At 54.3% G+C, this 14,137-nt stretch overlaps 1 protein-coding gene across 8 annotated transcripts in view; it reads right to left on the bottom strand.

Moving 5' to 3' along the window:
* SORBS3 (sorbin and SH3 domain containing 3) overlaps positions 1–14,137 on the bottom strand; it is a 30,015-nt gene that overhangs the window by 13,027 nt on the left and 2,851 nt on the right. Inside the window, exons 1-10 of one of the 8 annotated variants that reach the window (XM_027549864.1) lie at positions 13,529–13,924; positions 10,934–11,075; positions 10,586–10,703; positions 8,928–9,121; positions 6,165–6,228; positions 3,529–3,567; positions 2,973–3,066; positions 799–889; positions 384–470; positions 235–288 (exon numbers count right to left, since the gene is read on the bottom strand). In XM_027549864.1, the coding sequence (XP_027405665.1) occupies positions 235–288; positions 384–470; positions 799–889; positions 2,973–3,066; positions 3,529–3,567; positions 6,165–6,228; positions 8,928–9,121; positions 10,586–10,703; positions 10,934–11,075; positions 13,529–13,584 (939 nt within the window). In that variant the 5' untranslated portion in view covers positions 13,585–13,924. Of the gene's footprint in view, positions 1–234; positions 289–383; positions 471–798; positions 890–2,972; positions 3,067–3,528; positions 3,568–6,164; positions 6,229–8,927; positions 9,122–10,585; positions 10,704–10,933; positions 11,076–13,528; positions 13,925–14,137 lie in introns of those variants that run through there. The other 7 variants (XM_027549865.1, XM_027549868.1, XM_027549866.1 and 4 more) reach the window with 7 other exon arrangements.

Genomic DNA, 14,137 nt, shown 5'->3' with positions numbered 1-14,137 from the left:
TGGGGTTGCAAAGAGTCGGACATGACTGAACAACTAACACTTTCACACACTGTATGCCAGGCACTGTCCTGGATGCTGGGGGTACAGAGCTAAACCATATGGGACTGGAGAGGGTCAGAGTTTTGAGTCCATGGCCTTGGCCCATGGTCATGGGGACCTTGACCACCCAGAAAATCCCTCACTGGTCCCCCAACATACTGTGTCCACTCCCACCCACCTGCCCATAGTACGCACCTCAATGGGCTGGGAGGGCTTCTCAACAGGGTCGTCTACCAGTGGTTTCTTGGGCTAAGAGTGGGAAGAGTGAGTCAGAGGGGGTGAAATCGCTCCCCTAATGCACGATTTGAGGGTACATCCTTTTCCAGAGAACCAGGCCCACACACCTTCTGCCCAGTCTCTAGTTCTTGCAGAAACTGGTTCCAGGATTCTTCCGTCCAGACATTGTCCGCTTTCTCTTGGCGTCTGAGCACCTGCATGGCAGGGAGTAGGCATCAGGTTGAAGAGAGGGGTACTGGGACACTGGCCAGGCTTGAAAAGCAGGCTTTCAGCCACTGTCCACTTCCGTGCCCATCAGCACCCTCCCCAGAATTCCAGGATCTTCTGGCTGCACAGGCTCCAAGATGAAGAACAGCTTTACCTGTGCTTGCAGCAGAAAGCGAAAGTCGCTCAGTTGTGTCTGACTCTTTGCGACCCCATGGACTATACAGACTATACCGACTACTGCAGCAGAGAGCCTGACCAGAGAGCATGGTGACGGGAGAAGTGCTGGGCAGGGAGAGGGGATGCTGGGCAAGCTACCTGCTTTGAGGTCTGGTGCAGGGAGGAGGGTGCTCCAGGACTGCAACTGAAGGTGCTTCTAAGAGACTCTTCAGAGACGTCCCAGCTTCTTCTAAAGAAAGGCAAAGACATCTTTCAGTTTCGTTTTAGGGAAACAGAGGCAGGTGTGAGCACACAGTCCTGGAGAGGGAGCTGCACCCCCTCCCCACCTGCTCTGGGCTGTGGAAGCAGTGTTAAATAGTAAAATGTTATTAGCTCTGAATTCAAATTCCAGTCCCACCACTTAGCTGTGTCTCCTTTGGTCTCAGAGCCTCTGATTCAACACCTATGAGAATGACTCCCACCTTTATAAGGGTGTGGGGAATCTTAGGTGAGGGAACATACCTGAGACACCCAAGACAGGGGTAACACATACACATCTGCTCCAGAAGTGGCCAGTCCCTTTCCTGCTGGCCTTGGTGAAATACCCTGCATTTGGCTTCTGTCTGGCCCCATGACTGTGGGTATGTACGTCTGTGCAGCTTCGATGAAGTTGGTCGCCATGACCAAGTGGTCTTGCACCCATACTCAAGGGTGTGAGACTACATCTTAGTTCCGGGAAAACCCAGGTCAGGGGAAAGAGCCTGCAGGCCTGACCCCAGAGCTCTGAACAAGTTACTTCTGCTCCACAGGTCTCAGTTCCCTGAGGTGCTAGATCATCGATGTCATCTGTCACAGTTACCTGAGTGTCCTTCCAGGACTCCCTTCTTGGCTGGCTGAAATCTTCCAGTTTCTGCTGAATTTGAATATTTCCACCAAGTGGAACCACTGTACCAAGCTTATCAAGTGATGGAATGTCTGAGGGGAGGGGCAGGATTTGTCGGCTGTTACTATGACTCTACTCTAGGAAGAACATCACTAACAACAGTGATATGAGAATGGAATACATTGTTCCTAATTTAACATCACTAACAACAGTGGTATGAGAATGGAATACATTGTTCCTAATTTAAGGAAGCTGTAGTCATAATTGGAAGGACTGATGCTGCAGCTGCAGCTCCAATCCTTTGGCCACCTGATGGGAAGAACTGACTCATTGGAAAAGACCCTGATGTTAGGAAAGATTGAAGGTAGGGGAAGGGAACAACAGAGGACGAGATGGTTAGACAGCATCACTGACTCAATGGACATGAATTTGAGAAAACTCCAGGAGGCAGTGGAGGACAGAGGAGCCTGGCATGCTGTAGTCCATGGGATCACAAAGAGTCGGACATAACTGAGCAACTGAACACCAACAACAACTAGTCATAATCAAGCTTGTATGATAATCATGTTTGTGGAGACTTGCAGTGTACTTTGATCTTCATGCCACCCTCTGATTCCCATTTAACAGATGGAGCTAGAGAAGCTTAGACTGGTTACCTTGGTCAAGGTCACGTGGCTAGTGCAGCACACTGGTTTGAATCCAGAGGTGCACGTGCGTGCTCAGTTGCGTCCAAATTTTTGCGACCCCATGGACTGTAGCCCGCCAGGCTCCTCTGTCCATGGAATTTTCCAGGCAAGAATCCAGAAATCTGGGTCCAAATTTTGACCAAATCTTAGTTTCTACCTTATTGATGATGCCAAGAGCCACAGCCCAGTTAAGGCCAGGCTAATGAGGTCACTCTGTTCCCAGAAAGGAATCAGAAACTCATTAGTGACACTGTGACAGAGAGCCTCCTGATTCCTGAGGTTGGGCTGAGCCCCTGCAGCTCGGGCTGAGCCTGTGTGGTTTGCTTAGAAAAGATGCACTGCGTCCTTGACCTGTCTGCAGGGTTCCTCTCTAAGTGGCATCTGGGACAAAGCCTGTGATCCTCTATGCCCCTTGTTTTCTCACAGGCTTCAGAATGGATGGCTGCAGGTCCACACCTAGCCACAGGCTACCCCGCTCTCCACCCCAAATGAGGCATGGACCTTTGGGGTGATGAATTCCTGCTGCCAAATACAGAGGCATCCCAGGTGGTCCTGACCACAAACAGCAGTCAGGTCATCCCCCTTCGGCTCTGGTGGCATGGAGGATCTCAAGCAGTGGGAACGCTAAAAAGGGGCAAAGCCATGAGCAGGAGCCTGCTGGCCTGGTGCGAGACTGTGCCAGCTGTGGCCACCAGGGGGTGCCAGTCCCCTCAAGGAAGCCAGCACCCCTCTGAAGCTCTGGGGCCCTCCCCTTGATGGCTCACCCGCTCAGAGGCGACATCTGGTTTGGCCTGGCAGGTGGTCTCTGCTGGGGCCCTGGATGCCTTGAGTCTGCAGAGGTGGCACAGGAAGAATCCACTGAAAGTGAGAGAAAATAAACAGGAGCGATGGAAGGTGAAAGCTGGGGTTGAGGGCACCTGGGTGACCATAGAAGGTTCTGGCCCACCCCTACCCACGCTCCTGGGTGGCTGGTGGGAACAGGGGTGATGCTCTGGACCAGTAACTATGGGCTGGGTGCCAAGAGCTTTACACTCTTTACCAAACCTTTGAAACATCTCTGGGGTGTTCCTGTTTTACACGTGAGAAAAGAGAGGCCCAGAGAAAGCAGAGCCAGGGCTAGGCATTTGCTGGACAGTGACTCAGGGGCTCTGAATTATTAATACCATGGACCAGGGGATTTGGAGCTCATGGAAATGGGCTGTACAAACTTCACAAGTTGAGCTGAGCCAACTGGGGAGCCCCAAAGCCAGGCGTGGCTGCAGGGAGGGGTAAATGCAGGCACCAGGCTAGGGCATGCCACCCCCCAACCCCTGCCTTCACCTTTGGGTGCCTCCTCGAAGGTCCAGTCCAGCTGTAGGTCTAGGGTAGCAGAAAGGACTCGATCAGGGTGGGGACAGCAAGCGAGGACAAGGATGGGGAGCCCTGGGAGGCAGCCCCAGAGGCTCCCAGTCCCTCCTGCCTAGAGCAGGGGCCCAGGGGCTGAGTCAGAGCCTAAAAAATGTCTCGAGGGAGGGAAGGAATTAGGAGGGCAGTTCTCAGGAGGGCTTGAAATGCCTCTGGCTGCCTTAGGACCCGAGCGAGCCAAGAGGGCAGTGGCCTTGCTCAAACCCTCCTGCCCCTCCCTCCCTACATTCCCACACACACCCTCTCCCTGACCTTTGGAGACCTGCCCTCGCCAGGTCAATTTAGAGAATTCCACTTCCCCTTCACCCTCTTGCCCTTTCTGCACCCTCTTCTAAATCTTCCCCCTTTGCCCAGACCCACTCTTCAAGGTGCTCAGGACTCTCTGGGGCCTCCAAGGCAGAGCTACTGACCAGCCAACCCTCTTGATTTCCTTGGAACACAGACACGTAACTACAGCCCTGACCTTAAATGCAAACCACAACCCCCCTCTCTGGATCCCACACCTTCCTCCAGTTCTTGGAGTTTTCTGCTTTCCTTTGCAGCCAACTACTGGCCATAAGGGGCTTCCCAGGTGGCGCTAGTGGTAAAGAACCCACCTACCAATGCAGGAGACATAAGAGACACAGGTTCAGTTTCTGGGTTGGGAAGATCCCCTGGAGGAGGGCAGGGCAACCCAGTCCAGTATTCTTGCCTAGAAAATCCCATGAACAGAGGAGCCTGGCAGGCTACAGTTCATAGGGTTGCATGCATGCTGGCCATAAGAAACTCAGTGTCTTCAATTCCACTTCCTGATAAGCAGGCTTTCAGCCTGAGCCACCCTTGTCAAGGACTCCAGTGACCTCCATGTTACCAGATCAAATAGTCAGTCCCATTTGATCAGCAGCAGCATCAGTCACACAGGTTCACTTCCTCCTTTAGAAATTTCTTGTCACTTGGCTTCAGGGAGACTACTCTGGTTTTCCTCCTGCCTCCCAAGCTGCCCCTTCCCAGGCAGCCTAGTTGATTCCTGCCCATCTCTCCAAGCAAGTACTTCAGGGCTCAGTCCCTGGGCCTCTGTCTCTCCATCTCCTTGGGTGATCTGGTCCAGTCTTCTACCTTAAAAAATACTGTCTATTCAGGGACTCCTAACCTTAGCTGTACATCAGAGCTACTTGGGGAACCTTTACACCAAAAATCTCTTTGAGTGGGTGCTTGGTATTTCCATCTACAGCTTAAGCCTCACCCTAGAAACTACAGACCTGTTTATCAACTGCCCAGTGGCTCAGTGGTAAAGAATCTGCGTTCAATGCCAAAGATGCAGGTTTGATCACTGGGTGGGGAAGAGCCCTTGGAGAAGGAAATGGCAACCCACTCCAGCATTCTTGCCTGGGAAAATCCCATGGACAGACGAGCCTGGTGGGCTACAGTCCATGGGATCACTAAAGAGTCAAACATCAACTGCCACTTTTATGAACCGTATCTAAAACTGAAAGCCCCTTAAGACTTGCACACACACAACCCCTCCCTGCGTTTCCTGTGTGTATATACATTTATAAAGGGCAACTTCATGGACTCACTCAGGTTTAAAGTCATCCCTGACTGGTCTCTTTCATGCCACATCCAATCCATCATCAAATTACCATGATTCTGTCTCCAGAATTCCATCAGGCCCGCTGCTACTGCCCTGATCTGAGACACTGTCGTCTTTAGCCTGGATTCTGGACAGACCTCCTGACTGGTCCCTTGCCTCCACCCGGCCCCATCTCTTCCCCACCTGGCAGCCAGAGGGAGTCACTTCAGCCACCACCTGTCAGAGCCTGTCACTCACTCTTCAGCTCAAAGCCTCCTGGGGGCTCCTCAGTTCTTATAGAGTAAAAGCCCAAGGCCCTGGGTGACCTGACCCCAGCATCTTTGGGTTCCATCTCCACCACGTGCCCCTCTCACTGCAGTCCAGCTCCTCTCTGTGGCCCCAGAACAAATCTGGCCTGCTCTGCCTCAGGGTTCCCCAGGCTCCCCATTTAGTAACACTCCTCCCCTAGCCCTGCAGGGACAACTCCTTCACAACCTTAGCTCTCAGTTCAGAAGCCACTTCTCAGGGGCCTTTCCTGACCAGCCCGCGTGAAGTGGCAGCCTTCCTGCCCTGGGCACCCTCCCGACCTTTTCTCCCTAGCCCTTACCACCATCTGCCATATTAAATGTCTGTGTGTTTACTCTGTGACGCCTTCTGTCTTAAGCTTCGCTAAGGCAGGAACAACCTTTGTTTGTTCCCTGTTTTGTCTTTAGCACCTAGAAGAGTAGTCACCAAACAGCAAGTGCTGAACACACGGTTAAGGGACTGACTGAACGAATGTGTGACTGCACGGCTTCCCAGACCCTCACTGGGGACAGCGTCTGGTCACTGTTCCCCATACAGGGAGGAGATTGGCAGTTCCCTCCTTTGGTCTGTTTTAGCGACCACTTACGACAAAGCCTGGGGTGAGTGGAGACACTTTCCGGACAGGTTAAGTCTCTTTGTCCGCCTCTCGCTCCCAAGCCCACTCAGGCAGAGAGAGGGCCCCAGAAAGGGGTCTCACCCGGCATTTTGCGGTGGATCTGCTTGAACATTCTTCGGTACCAGTCCCTGGGGCTGTCAACACTCTGGGATCAAAGAAGGCAAAGTCAGGCCACCCTCCCAATATCAAGCCACAGACATTTTTCCTCACTGAGTCTTTTCTCTGGCCACCCTTGAAGCCCCCCTGGGTGGGCTGTTGTGACATCTTTAGTAACAATACCTCCGTGTAGTTTGTTATGTTTGAGTAAGATATATAGAAGGGGTCTTCCCTGGTGGTCCAGTGGTTAAGACTCAGTGCTCCCAATGCAGGGAGCATGGGTTCAATCCCTGGTTGGGGAACTAAGATCCCATGTGGCATGGCCAAAAAATTTTTTTTCAATTATAAAAAAAAATACCCAGATATATGGAAGAATCTCCACCAATGATGAGCCTTAAATTGTGAGATCTGGGGTGGCTTTTATTTTTTTGTTTTTATGTATTTCTGATGATTCTACAAAGAATATGTGTTTCTATGTAATGAAAAATAAACAGTATTGGTGGGGGGTAGGGTAGGAAGGTATTTCACATCCTCTACCTCACCTGGTAGAAGCAGAAGATATTAAGAAGAGATGGCAAGAATACACAGAAGAACTGTACAAAAAAGATCTTCACGACCCAGATAATCATGATGGTGTAATCACTGACCTAGAGCCAGACATCCTGGAATGTGAAGTCAAGTGGGCCTTAGAAAGCATCACTATGAACAAAGCTAGTGGAGGTGATGGAATTCCAGTTGAGCTATTTCAAATCCTGAAAGATGATGCTGTGAAAGTGCTGCACTCAATATGCCAGCAAATTTGGAAAACTCAGCAGTGGCCACAGGACTGGCAAAGGTCAGTTTTCATTCCAATCCCAAAGAAAGGCAATGCCAAAGAATGCTCAAACTACCGCACAATTGCACTCATCTCACACGCTAGTAAAGTAATGCTCAAAATTCTCCAAGCCAGGCTTCAGCAATATGTGAACTGTGAACTTCCTGATGTTCAAGCTGGTTTTAGAAAAGGCAGAGGAACCAGAGATCAAATTGCCAACATCCGCTGGATCATGGAAAAAGCAAGAGAGTTCCAGAAAAACATCTATTTCTGCTTCATTGACTATGCCAAAGCCTTTGACTGTGTGGATCACAATAAACTGTGGAAAATTCTGAAAGAGATGGGAATACCAGACCACCTGACCTGCCTCTTGAGAAACCTGTATGCAGGTCAGGAAGCAACAGTTAGAACTGGACATGGAACAACAGACTGGTTCCAAATAGGAAAAGGAGTATGTCAAGGCTGTATACTGTCACCCTGCTTATTTAACTTATATGCAGAGTACATCATGAGAAACGCTGGACTGGAAGAAACACAGGCTGGAATCAAGATTGCCAGGAGAAATATCAATAACTTCAGATATGCAGATGACACTACCCTTATGGCAGAAAGTGAAGAGGAACTAAAAAGCCTCTTGATGAAAGTGAAAGAGGAGAGTGAAAAAGTGGGCTTAAAGCTCAACATTCAGAAAATGAAGATCATGGCATCCGGTCTCATCACTTCATGGGAAATAGATGGGGAAACAGTGGAAACAGTGTCGGAATTTATTTTTCTGGGCTCCAAAATCACTGCAGATGGTGACTGCAGCCATGAAATTAAAAGACGCTTACTCCTTGGAAGGAAAGTTATGACCAACCTAGAAGGCATATTCAAAAGCAGAGACATTACTTTGCCAACAAAGGTCCATCTAGTCAAGGCTATGGTTTTTCCTGTGGTCATGTATGGATGTGAGAGTTGGGCTGTGAAGAAGGCTGAGCGCCGAAGAATTGATGCTTTTGAACTGTGGTGTTGGAGAAGACTCTTGAGAGTCCCTTGGACTGCAAGGAGATCCAACCAGTCCATTCTGAAGGAGATCAGCCCTGGGATTTCTCTGGAGGGAATGATGCTAAAGCTGAAACTCCAGTACTTTGGCCACCTCATGTGAAGAGTTGACACATTAGAAAAGACTCTGATGCTGGGAGGGATTGGGGGCAGGAGGAGAAGGGGACGACAGAGGATGAGATGGCTGGATGGCATCATTGACTCGATGGACGTGAGTCTGGGTGAACTCCGGGAGTTGGTGATGGACAGGGAGGCCTGGCGTGCTGCGATTCATGGGGTGGCAGAGAGTCGGACACGACTGAGCGACTGATCTGATCTGATCTGATCTGACCTCACTTGTGACGCCAAAGAACCTTGGGAAGCAGAGGGCTATGTTACTAATCTGAGTTTCCGATAAGGAACTAGAGGCAGACAGGTGGCTCAGGATAGGCCTGGGAGTGGTGGAAGGGCAGGTCCTCCCAGCATGAATCCTTCAGATCCTCCAAGCTTGCTGCTCCATCAGGCCTCACTCAGGACTCTCTCGTTCACCCATTCAGTCAGTCACTTACTCAGCAACCACTTCACCAGTGCCATGCCAGGCCCAGGGCCGTGAATGGGGCAGCGGGGCAGTCCCTGCCAGGGTCAGCCCTTACAGTAGTGGCTCTCTACCACTGAGAACCTATGGGGTAGTCTAGAACTGCCCACCCCCACCCCCCCACCAAAAAAAAAATCACTTGTGCAACTCAGACATGCCAGAGTGCTCATAATTTTATGGGGCTCATGATGCCCCAGACCCATAATGGTTGAACCCCTGCTTTAGTCTGGTATGGTTTGGGAACAGCCTTTGTATCAGAGGTGGAGCTCAGGGTGGACCCCTGGGCCCCACCTATCAGCAGCCCCAGCCCTGGACTCACAGATCGGGGCGCAATTGGCATGCCGCTCTCATCCACGGGCCCGATGCCCTCATACTTGACCCAGCGCTTGTCCCGCCGTTTGCTGTCCTTGGTCCATGTGGCTGACCACTTCTGGGAATGCTGGGAGGCAGGGGTCTTCTGGTTCCCAGGGGGCCGGCTCCCAGGACCCGGCCAGGTCTGATACCAAGCAGGGTCTGTGGGGGACATGGAGAGGAGCTTCAGCAAAGAGGCCCCACCTAGGCTTGTTTGTCCCTCATCTCCTCAGACCACTGAGCCCTGTGGGTTCAAAAGTTTCAACAACTCCTTGTTTGTCTAAGTTGATGACGCAGACTCTACAAATGTCCCCATCCTTGGCAGGACCACAGGGCTCTGTTTGTTTACTTTTTAGTTAAAGTGAATGAAAATGGATTTTATCTTGAGAAATCTATGCCCGTTCCCAACCCACCCTGCTTTGTTGGGGATGTCCTCAGAGTTTTTAGAATGAGAGCTAGAATTGTCACATGCAGAGAATGCTAGAGGCATCTCTAGCTGGGGAAGACAGTGGGGTGTGGCAGAAAAGGGCCGGGGGCTGGGGGCAAAGACCTGAATGCAGACCTATTGGCTGTGTGTCTTAGGCACAGCAATCAACTTCACCGTGCCTCTGTTTCCAACTTCTGTAAAATGAGGGTAGTCACAGCAGAGCTGCAGGGAGATCTAATGTGTGTGACTGTGTTCAGGACAGTGCCTGAACATAATCGACAAACCAGGGGCAGAAACTCACTCACCAGCACCTTTGGCCTCCGGGTGTAACAACAAAAGGGCTTCAGGGCAGGATGGACCAGTGTTTGAACCTCAGCTCAGCCTTTGTGACTGAACATCCCTACGGGTCCTTCACTGAGAAGATGCTAATAATGACACCTTATCTTGCTAGGCTATGGAGGGATGAAGTGAGGTAAGACCTGGAAAGTGTCTTTACAGTGTCCAGGATTTTCTATGTGCTTACTGACTATTTGTTAAATGTGTAAACTACTCAACACATTGGCTGCCTCAAAGGAATGCTCTATAAATGTTGCCATCCTCCTAAAGAGAGGGGCCTTGGGGGTGGACGTGCACACAGGAGGTTCCAGGAATCTCCCAGACCCCGTGGGCTGGGTTGGGCTGGGCTGGGCTGACTCATAGGAGCCCAGGAGCTGGCAGAGTCCCAGAGCTGTCTCTGCAACCTTTTGCTGGGCTGCTGCATAAAGATGGGGGATGGGGGCAGCCCTTAGGGGGCATGTCTTGTGTTCAGCGCCCATCCCTTCTTCAACCCACCTATGCTCACATTCCTTCAGCCTCCATTCCCAATCCAAGCCATCCCCTGGCCTGCTGGAGGTCCCCCTGGCCTAAGGCTATGTTCCCTGCACATTTCCTTCCCCCTGGCACTGGGTGGGGGAGGCAGGGGAAGGGATGTGTCAGCCTGGTCTCTACCACAGCAGTTTCACTCTTACAGGCCAGCACGTGCCTACAGGGAGGGGTGGTGAGCTGAGCTCACTGGCCCCAGGGCCTTGAGAGACTTTCACCCACCTCCTGTCCCTCCACCTGACCCAGGGTGAGTGCCAGAAGGCTGAGCCCAAGAACCTCTGACTGAACCCCTCTCCCCAACCCCTAACCCTGGAGCTGGTTTTCCCAAGCAGACCCACCTGGGTGTCTGGAAGCATCTCTCCTCGGTTGGAAGTACCCATTGCACACGGTCCTGGGCGCAGGGTCATGGAACTGGAAATTAAGGGTGTTGGAGCCACCATTCCGGATCACAGGCACCTGTGGGGAGGGGCCAGGAGCAGCAGCTCAGGCCCAGAGGGTTCTGCAGGTGGGCAGGAGGGATGGCTAAAAGATGAGGGCTGGACCCTGTCTGGTGAACCAGCGAGGCTCTCTAGAGCTGTCATCTACCCCCCTTCCCGCGCTGATCCTCCTGCTGCCCCCTGACCTGTCCTGAGCCCCCCTCCCCAACTAGGGGCCCATAGTACCCGCTCCCTTGCTGTCTCACTCACCCGTGTCCCCCGGGCGGATGACCCTACGTGGGCCAGGAGGTGGCCCGGGATGAAGTCATCCAGGCTGAGCCCAGCTGGGAGGCTGTAGGGTGGGGCCTGCATGCTCGGGTCAGGGCTGGAGAGCTGCTCCTCGGCGTGTCCTCTGTGGGGAAGGAAGAAGTAAGGGAAGCCCTGCTGGGTCCAGGCTGCCCCTGTCCTCTGGGTTCAACCTTGGGGCTGTGGGAGGGAGGGGGTCGGGCCAACTCGGTGGGAGCTCAGAGACCCAGGAAACAGGCCGCTGTGGGCACCCGCCTTCAGGCTGCCCGTGCAGGCTCCTAGAGGCACAATGGGCTGCTTGTTAGGCCTCAGGCAGGAGCTCTGGGTGGGAGTGGGGGAGGGGGAGGCCGGGCAAGGAGGAGGAGGAGGGAGGCTGGCTGGGAGCACACCTCCAGCGGCCTGCCCCTCTGGGGCTCTCACTGAACAACACGGCCCTCTCCCCCAGAGGGAAGGCAGAGGGAACTGGGGCAGCTGGTAGAGGCGGGCCCGGGTACCAGGACTTTGTTTCAGTTCCCTCTGCCACCCCCAGGCCCCGTGAGCATCTGCTTGCCAGAGGGCACAAAGGGTTAGTCAGGCAGTGGGGTGGGAAGCGGCCACCCGCCCACTGCCCAGCGGGGCCAAGATTCTAGGGAGGCTGGGCATGTCCAGTCCGCAGGAACCATTTGTTCTGAGCTCAAAGTAGTATCAGCTCCCTTCTTTGGCCTCTTGGCTCAGACCGAAGCCTCACAGGACTCAGGGTGCCATGAGGGGTCAGGCAGCTTGGGCCGGGGCTTGGGCTGGACAGCGAGTTAGTGGGTGAGTGGGGAGTTGGCCAGCTCCAGGGAGGTGGTGCTGTCACACACACGCACACACACAGAGGTGTGCACACACCCCACTTTCTCCTACACCTCCAGGCTGTCTTTTGGACAGAGGGTCTTCCAGGGAGCATCATGCCAGACTGGCCAGCTGGGTCCTTCCACCCCAGGCAAAGGTGAGGTCAAGAGACAGGGCTCCCACATTCAGGAGAGGAGGCAATGGGGATTTTCTACCAGAGAGCCGAGCTGCCCAGGCCGTCTTGTCCCCCCTCACCTGTCCTATTGAATGTGGCCAGAGGCTGAGCCAACCTCGGCCACCTTCTGGCGCTGGACCGGTTCTGGCACTTTTGTTTAGAGTTAAGGCTTGCGTGTGCCTGTGGGATCTAGGGGCTCCAGGAGGGTGGCAAGGACCTTGTGAGGTGCTGTTTGTGTAGCATGGAGTGTTAGCACGGTGGATACTTAAGATGGTGGATGGAATGTAAGAACGTGGCTTGTGCAGGGTTACTGGGTCGGGGGTCATACGAGCAGTATGGGAATTATAAGTACAGAGGAGGTTCAGCTGAATAGTAGGTGGGAGGTATGCAGTGGGAGGTGGTGTGCAGCTGGGGGGTCACAGGAGCAGTGTAAGTGTTGTGAAGACCAGAGCGGATGAACGTGCCTTGGGGGCTGTGACTACTGCTGTACCCAGTTTCTGCTCAGCCATGGTGGGGCTGTAGGGTACAAACAAAGCTGGGGGCAGCTCTCTGACTTTAGTCAGGGAGTGGCAATTCCTTCTGACATTTGAGCAGACCTACTGGGGACACAGCTTTTCCGGGCCCATCCCTAGCTGGGGTGGTGGGGGAGAGTGAATGGCTGAGGCTGGAGGAGGGGCAGCTCACCAGCTGGATCCAATTAGGACTCCTACCAAAAGCAAAACAGGCAGACACACCCCAGTTCCCGGCTACTCTCCCCCTCTCTGCGGGGGAAACTGAGGCAGGGGAGAGTAGGAGATCTGGATCCCTGAGGCATGCTGATTCCTAGCCGCAACCCCACCCTAGACAGCTGACAACGGAGGCCAAAATGCAAGGTCAGCACAGGCAGCCCTGATCATCAGCTGACCCAGCCTCCTTCCCTCTCATTGCCATACTCTGTTGCATTCCCTGAGAACTGCCCTGCAGGAGGAAGAGGCCCGTAGGAGGTCTGATTCTTCAGATGCTGCTCATCCTTGGTCGCCCAGCTGTCTGACTCTCCCTAACACAGCACCCTGTGATGCACCTCTCAGGATATGCAGGAGTGGGTGGGGAAGGATGGGCTGAGTGTTCCTCTCGTACCAGGAGGTGATAAGGAGGACTTCTCATAGGGAGGATAGAGGCACTGGGGTAGTGGGTCCCGCATCTGGCAGAGAACAGAGGGGGACAGCAAATCCCCAGGTTCTCCCTGAAATCGGGCAGCCCTTCCCCGCTAACGGCTGAAAAACGTGAAATAGCCCACTGTAGTTGGCAGACTCCTCCCTCCCTCCAAGAACTGCCTTGACTTTGGGGGCTTGCGCCTTAGGTGCATCCCAGGGGTATTTTCCAGCTACAAGTCCACGTGGACAAGTTCAGGTTTTCTCGAATTTCGTCTCATCTGGATTAAGGGGGGACTTCTCACCTCTTTCCCTCCCCCAGAGTTTGGGACCAGGACCCCCGAGGTAGGGGCTTCCCGCGTTCCCCCGGGTTGGAGTGCGGGTCCCTCCCCGACTGCAGCCCCCGCCTCCTCTCCGCCACCTCTCCTCCGGGGCACCTACCTTCCCAGGAGAGCAGGTGGAGGGGACTGCGGACGCCCGAGAGGACACAAGAGCATCTCTGCGCGGCTCCTGCCTGGCGCGGCCGCGGCGGGCCCTCGGGGAAGGAGGGCAGGGAGAAGTCCGGGCTGTGCCGTCCGCCCTTGTGACCCGGTCAGGACGGGCTCCACGAGGCTGGGCGCCCGAGGAGGAAGAGGGGGATCGGCGGGGCCGGAGAAGTGGGGACGAGGGCGAGCGCTGGGAGCAAGGACCGTGAGAGGCGCGCGGGGCCGGCAGGCGTGCGGGCGGAGTGTGTCTCTCCCTGTGATCTGGCCCCTGGGCCGGACTGGGGTGGAGGGCGGGGGCTCCGGCCGGCTGGGGCGCGAGAGAGCTCCCCGTCGGGGTGCGAGCGGGCGGGCCGCGGGGACGCTGTGGGCCTTGCCGGGGGCCGGGTCGGCCGCGAGGCGGCGCCGAGAGAGGCGGTCCAGGGTCCCCAGGGAGACCGCTCCGGTTTCCCAGCTGCTTCCCCCGCCTCCACCGCAGGGCTGGCGTCGGGCGGGGGCGGGGGCCAGCGAGCGGCACTCAGAGTTTCCAGCGACATTTCCAGCGGGTGGGAAGGGAGCCGCTGCTCGG

The sequence above is a fragment of the Bos indicus x Bos taurus genome, chromosome 8 (assembly GCF_003369695.1).
Source record: "Bos indicus x Bos taurus breed Angus x Brahman F1 hybrid chromosome 8, Bos_hybrid_MaternalHap_v2.0, whole genome shotgun sequence".
Classification (NCBI taxonomy): Eukaryota; Metazoa; Chordata; class Mammalia; order Artiodactyla; family Bovidae; genus Bos; species Bos indicus x Bos taurus.
The sequence above is the reverse complement of the archived record's forward strand: the minus strand, read 5'-3'. Positions and strand labels throughout refer to the sequence as shown.